This window comes from Acaromyces ingoldii (assembly GCF_003144295.1).
Source record: "Acaromyces ingoldii strain MCA 4198 unplaced genomic scaffold FA10scaffold_1, whole genome shotgun sequence".
NCBI lineage: Eukaryota > Fungi > Basidiomycota > Exobasidiomycetes > Exobasidiales > Cryptobasidiaceae > Acaromyces > Acaromyces ingoldii.
This window is the reverse complement of record NW_020290247.1, coordinates 3,604,351-3,610,583: the sequence shown is the minus strand read 5'-3', so window position 1 is coordinate 3,610,583 and position 6,233 is coordinate 3,604,351. Positions and strand designations below refer to the sequence as shown.

General features: G+C 55.9%; 2 protein-coding genes and 1 non-coding gene across 3 annotated transcripts; 2 read left to right on the top strand and 1 right to left on the bottom strand.

Annotated features, from left to right (window-relative positions):
• The first annotated feature begins 249 nt into the window (after positions 1-249).
• FA10DRAFT_264639 (hypothetical protein) lies at positions 250-1,892 on the top strand. The gene has a single exon (XM_025520729.1). The coding sequence runs from the start codon at positions 304-306 to the stop codon at positions 1,564-1,566; it is 1,263 nt and encodes a 420-aa protein (XP_025381245.1). The 5' UTR covers positions 250-303; the 3' UTR covers positions 1,567-1,892.
• A 117-nt stretch (positions 1,893-2,009) lies between these two features.
• FA10DRAFT_277701 (Pkinase-domain-containing protein) lies at positions 2,010-5,586 on the bottom strand (the record flags this gene model as incomplete). The annotated part of the gene is made up of 6 exons (XM_025523397.1): positions 5,058-5,586; positions 4,510-4,886; positions 4,332-4,428; positions 3,843-3,890; positions 2,264-3,470; positions 2,010-2,224 (listed from the first exon to the last, which is right to left on the bottom strand). The coding sequence occupies exons 1-6, from the start codon at positions 5,121-5,123 to the stop codon at positions 2,010-2,012; spliced, it is 2,010 nt and encodes a 669-aa protein (XP_025381244.1). The 5' UTR covers positions 5,124-5,586.
• A 411-nt stretch (positions 5,587-5,997) lies between these two features.
• FA10DRAFT_t7 lies at positions 5,998-6,073 on the top strand. The gene has a single exon. It is a non-coding gene; the product is annotated as a tRNA-Ser (tRNA).
• The last annotated feature ends 160 nt before the right edge of the window (positions 6,074-6,233 follow it).

Genomic DNA, 6,233 nt, shown 5'->3' with positions numbered 1-6,233 from the left:
AATTTCCGAAAATTCGGAAGTCGGAACTAGACTTAGAGACGTGGATGGAAAATAGTAGAAAGACGAAATAAAGCTCAGGGCCGAGGCCACAGTGGAGCGAAGCTTCTGGCAACATCTCGGCGTCGAACAACGACGAAGGGCCACGACGTCTGCCCCCGTCAGCGATGATATGGACTCAGCGCCTTGCGCCGAAGAGGCATATAAGAGGGAGGACCTGCGATGGCCCTCTCTCATCTCCCTCATCATAACAATAATCCCTTCTACTCTCCTCAGCACTTTAGCAACCAATAAACCTCGACTATAATGTCCCTCTTCATCATCCCCGAGGAAGGCTTCGTCTACGGAGGCCAGCCCAGCCGTCGCCCTCACCACGGCCACCAGTACCACTACGGCCAGCGTTGCGGACCGTCCTCAAGGCAGTCGTCGTACCCTTTCGGTTTCGACTTTGACGCAGGCGATCTGTTCAATGTAATACGACACGAGGAGACGCTTCGTCGTCGCCAGCGAGCTGAGCGCGCTGCTCGACAGCAACATCTGCAACAGCAAGCTGCGGCCGCCGCCTCACTGGCACGCGAGCGCCAACAGCGTGCTCTCGCCCTCGAACGCGAACGCGAAAGGGAACGGCAGAGGCGCGCCGCGGCCGCCGCCGCTTACTTTGAGGCTGAGCTGGAGCACGAGCGGAGGCGCCAGATCGCCATTGCCGTCGCCAAGGAGGAGCGTAGGCAGCAGCAGCGGCGCTACGAAGAAGCGCAACGGGCTCGTCAGCAGGCCCGTCACGCGGCAAGGCAGCAGTGGGAGGACGACTTCCTGAGCGGGTTCATGGACCTCGTCGTTGACAGCATCTTTGGCGTTGACGAGGAGGGCCAGCAGCAAGCTCAACACTCATCTGACAAGGGCAAAGCAAAAGCAGATGACAAGACCGAGGACAAAGTGCCATCCAGGTCGATCCCAGTCGAGACAGCTAAAGACCAAACCGAAATTGAAGCCGAAGCTGCTGCCAACAAGGAGCAGGTAGCCACCACCGACAATGAGAAGACGCAGGATCAGGAAGCCGAAGCAAGCGCCACAGAAGAACAGCAAGAGGAGAAGGGCGAGACTAAGACAGAACAAGCTCAAAAGCTTGTCTTCAGTCTTCCTCTCCCCTCTTCGGAAGCAGCTCGCAGCGCAGTCAACGCCAAGGACATCTCCGTCACTTACGACGCCAACACCCGATCGATCAACATCGACGGCCTCTGGTCCGCGAATGCTGCCGCCTCTTCCGCCACGGACAACGTCGCTTCCTCGGACGATGAGACGGTGCGCAGTGCCAGTGATGACGAGGACGAGACGGCTCAGCGCGGACGCAAGCGTTCTCGCAGTCCAAAGGCGTCGCGCGTCAGCGATGTCGACGAGGCGACAGGCGAAGAGATCCAATCTGCTCCCCAAAGCCAGGCTGACAACAAGGACGACTTCGTCGTAGTCGACGCAGCCAAGCCTTCCAGAGTCTCCATCGAAGTCGGGCCAGATGCAAAGGTGGAGAATCTCCGCGCCGAGATCACCGATGAGGAGTTCCAGGTCTGGATCTAGTCTCATTATCTCGCCTGTCCCGTTCCTGTTCACTACACAGACACAGCTTCCATAGCCCCCGACTTCTCTGTCTATACATTCATCGTCTATACATTCACAATGACGATGCCGATTCTGATGATCTCAAAGATACTTTTGAAGGCGTGAAGAAGCTGTAAGCATGTAGTGACGATGCTCCCACTCGAATAATTCGCAGCAAACGACGACAGCAGAGAGAAGCGCTGCGCGATGTAGATGAATTTCGAAGCTGAGAAAGGAGGAGTAGGATAGTGTGAAGTGATACAGACGTAAAGACATTAGTTTGGCTAGGCATGAAGAGAGGGGGTCCGAATTGATTGGTGTATGTTGATTCGTTATGAAGTGCGAAGGGGCCGTCATCAATGTACTGTACTGTACCGTACGCGAAAGGGGTGGAGAGCTTTGCCGAGAGGGGGGAGGGGGGCTTAGTCGACACGCATAGGGCTTCCAGGCACGACACCATGTGCACTCGCACCGTCGACGGGCGGCTGACCGTGAGCGTCCATAAATTGTCCGATGCTGCCAGACGGCGCCGAGCCCAAGGGAGTGTTTGCTTTATTTCGCCGGCCCAGTAGTGTAGCATTGCCCATGTTGAGTTCGAAGCCCCGCTTGTTCTTGGATCCGCCTCGATCCCTCGTCCCTGCGCGGCCATCATACAGAGATGCCTCCGCCAGCTTACGATCCGCGCCACCTCGTCCTTGGTACTGTTGCGGCTGCTGCGGTTGCTGCGCTGTTCGAGTACCAGATGAGACGTGGGCGCCGGCTCCGCCTTGCCTGACCGTGCTGGGTGGGCCAGCTTCCCGCTTTGCTTCGCGGTGCTGCTCGATCGCATTCGCGGCTTGGCTGCCGTGTTTTCTCGCCGTCTCTTCCACATCGGCGTCCTCGTCTTCCTCCTCCTCGTTGAGGCCATGCAGCGGCGCCTGTCCTGCTGGACCCCTTCTTCTCGCGCCTTCCTCCTCCATTCGGTGCACGGCGTAGGTGACATCGAAGGCCTCCTTGAGCTGGTTGATACCGGGCGACATCATGGCTGCGCGCGCGTTGACGCCCTTCTTCATCGACTGCAGTAACGGCGAGTCCAACGGCATCTCGCTTGCCTTTGCCAAGGCAATGTCGGCTGAGTTGAGATCGGGGACGGGATCCTTGACGTTGCACCAAGGATGTGCCAAGAATTCGTCGATGCTGTATCGCTTCGACGAGTCGACACAGAGGAGGTGCGTAATGAGGTCCTTGGCGGAAGATGAAATGTCATCCCACCATGGGCTAAGGAAGGTGTAGTATCCCTTGGCCACTTTCTCCGTGAGGACTGAGATGCTTTCGTCGTAGAACGGAGGGAAGCCGCAGAGGAGTGTGTAGAGGACGCAGCCCAAGGCCCACATGTCGACCGACTTAGAATAGCGCTCGTCTTTGACAATCTCTGGCGCTGTGTAGCCAACTGTGCCGCAAGGCGTCATCGTGGACTCCTCCCAGATGACCTTGCTGAGACCAAAGTCGGCAATTTTGACCTTTCCGATTCCTCCTCCACCGATCCCGGGCATGTATTCGCCCTCATCCTCCTTCTCCTCATCGTATGGCCGCGCCTTGTTGATCTTGGACGGAATGATCTTGATCGACTCGAACAAGAGGTTTTCCGGCTTAATGTCTCGGTGGACGACACCACTCTCTTCGTGAAGGTAGCGAATGCCATGGGCGACCTGGAGGATAACATGCCTCGCCAAGGCTTCGCTGAAGTACGTCAACTTGACAATTTGGTGGAACAGCTCGCCGCCCTCGAGCAGCTCGAGGACGAGGTAGTAATAATCGCGCGATTCCGAGAATTCGAGTAGTTGGACAATCGAGTCGTGCTTGAGGTTCCTCATGATCTGCACTTCCTTGAGAATGTTTGCTCTCTGTTTGAAGAAAGCAAAGATGGGACGAGGGGGAGAGGGAGGGGAAGGGGAAAGGGAAAGAAAGGGTGGAGAAGAAAGAAAATCGCCGTCGCCGTCGTCGTCGTCGACGGTAGGGAAATGGGGCAAAGGGAAGCGGAACACATCATAACAGAGCACAAGAAGAAGGGGGAGGTAAAGACCGTGAGTCAGAACTTGCTCTTTTGAACGGTGAAGGAAACGAAGCATTTCGAATCCAGGGAACGAGGCTTTTACACCGGATCAAACAGCTGAAGAGGTCAGCTCGGGGCGTCCCCCGAGCCTACTGACTCCAGCCTGAGCCGACCACAGCCATATCCGCCGGTCCGACACCAATAGAAGCACCGTTTCACTGACCTCCGTAACTCGGTTCTTCTTCCTGAAGTTGGGGTCAAGACGGTTCTCCTATCGGTGACGAATCGAGCATGGGTCAAGGAGAAAAGAAAGAGCGAAGAAGAAAAAAGGAGGAGGAGGAGGAGGAGGAGGAACGAAGCGAAGGAAAAGACGACGACGACCATCGGCGACGAGGATGGAGAGGGGTGCGGGATGGGAGAGCACGGAGGGAGGGGTGACGAGGAGAGGAGATTCCAAGGGGAGGTTGAGTCAGTCAGTCGGGAGTTACCTAGAGGAAGAGTAGGAGTGGACCATCGCCGCCTGTGGGGAAGACTAATGGCGGGCGAAAGGTGGGATGGGAGCCAGGGAGACGGAGAGAGAAAAGGGGGAGGATAAAGAAAGGGGTGACGCTCTGATTGGAGGGCCAAACGCAGTTGACCGACCGACAGCCATCACCAAAACCTTCGCAGAGGAGAAGAGAGAGGGACAAGCCACAGCAAAGAAGAAACGCACCTGGTTGCTGTTAAGCTCGTACTTGCGTACGACCTTGATTGCCACCTTCTGTCCCGTCTTGCGTTCTCTTGCTTTGTATACGTTTGAGAATGCGCCGCTACCGAGAGTGATTTGACATCAGCGCATGAGCAGAAGGGCAATCAGACACGAGAAGCGAACGACGGGAGGGTCTACTCACTCGCCCATTTTGGTGATCAGCTGGAATCGCTCCGAGAGACCGGGGTATTGCGGCAGCTTTTCGGAGGCTTGTCTCTCCTCCTCGACGATGTCCTCTGCTTGCTGCTGATATCGGCTGGCCGACTCGCTGCCAGGTGTCGTGGCCATCGGTGCCGACGACTGATTTGACGCCGCCGCTCCCGTCGCTGCGGCCGCTGCGCTGCTGGCTGCTGTCTTTGCTCCCGACCCAGTGCCGTAGTGTTGGCCGTTGGAAGGCTCGGTTGTGACTTGTGCCGACGCTGGTGCGCCCTTCTCCAGGTGGTAGCCACCACTTGTGTCTGTTGCTCGATCATGACCGCCACCTTGACCTCGAGATGCTCCTGTCATACCACCAGTTGCCTTTGAAGGAGAATAGAAGAGAACGAGGAGAAACAAGATTGGGAGGTGTGAGCGCTCTAGGTCCCAATAATCATTCGATCGCGGCCGAGCCCTGTTTCACCGCTCTCTTGCCAGACGGACGTGTGGCACAAACATGGAGAAAAGCGAGCAAGACTCGGAGCATGAACTCACCTCACTCCCCTCTCGCGCCGCCTTCCCATGGCGAATGAAATTTTTGAACTGATCCAGGACTGCCATGGTTGTCGGGCCTTGATTCCTGTGCTAGACTGAACTGGTCCTTTGAGATGAGGGGGCGCGCGCGTCTCAACCGCTGACTAGATCGGCGTTTGCGATCTTCTCTTTCGCTGGTGGACGGGTCAGCGTGGTGTCCAGTGTCCGTGTGTTGGCTGCTGTAAGACGATGGTCCGACGAAAGAGGAGACGTTAAGAGCGAGCGTTGTCGGCTGTGAGGATAGGTGGAGAATGAAGCCGTTGGTCTGAGTGGTCGACGGAAGTATTCAAAAAATAAACCACCGATGACGATGTTTTTCCCCCCTTAGTGATAGATGTACTAGTGTAATGCGACGTCGAGCGGCTGGCCTCCGCTTGCTTGTTTTGGTCCAGTCAGGGTTCTCGATGTCGAAGTCAATAATGTCGATGTCGTCGTCACCACCGCCTTTCTTCCGGGTTACGAGGTCAGAAAAAGAGGCAAGCAAACGGACACGGGGAGCCGATCAGTTCAGATTTTCTAGTCATTAGACTATTATTGTATCATTACTATTCGCTCTGTCCTTAGGGCCGAGGACTCATTCGCCCACGGACAACCCAGCATGCTATCCTTTCCTCTCGCGGCGCTGTGCTGCCAGACTTGTATAACAGGCAGGATCGCAGCTGGCTAGGATGTGGCTTTCCCCAATAGCACATTCGCACTCCGATTGAAGACAATACTGACCACCTACTGCAGCGATGAAGTCACTTCTGTCGAGGCGTCAGTTTTTTTTGGTGGCCGATGACGCGCTGCGCTGACGTCATACCTGCGTAGCACGTCCCCTCGCCCTCTCGTCCCAACCCCACTCCGAATCTTAAGATGTTAGAGTACATCTACGTTACAGTTGATCCAAACCAACATGGCCGGCAACGTGTCCGAGCGGTTAAGGAGACAGATTCGAATACATCTCTCTAGAGAGTGTTCGAACCTATCTGTTGGGCTCTGCCCGCACAGGTTCGAGTCCTGTCGTTGTCGAATTGTTAACAATTCCCGCTTTAATTTTTACCGTCATTTTTGCCCCATATTCGACGCCGAGCGAAATCAAGCTTGGTATCGAGCGGCGAGATCGTGTAGTGTATATGTCAATCGAGGCTCAATCTG

What these genes read in the sequence shown, in the direction of transcription:
- FA10DRAFT_264639 (XM_025520729.1), top strand. Translation starts at nt 304, where the DNA reads ATGTCCCTCTTCATCATCCCCGAGGAAGGCTTCGTCTACGGAGGCCAG.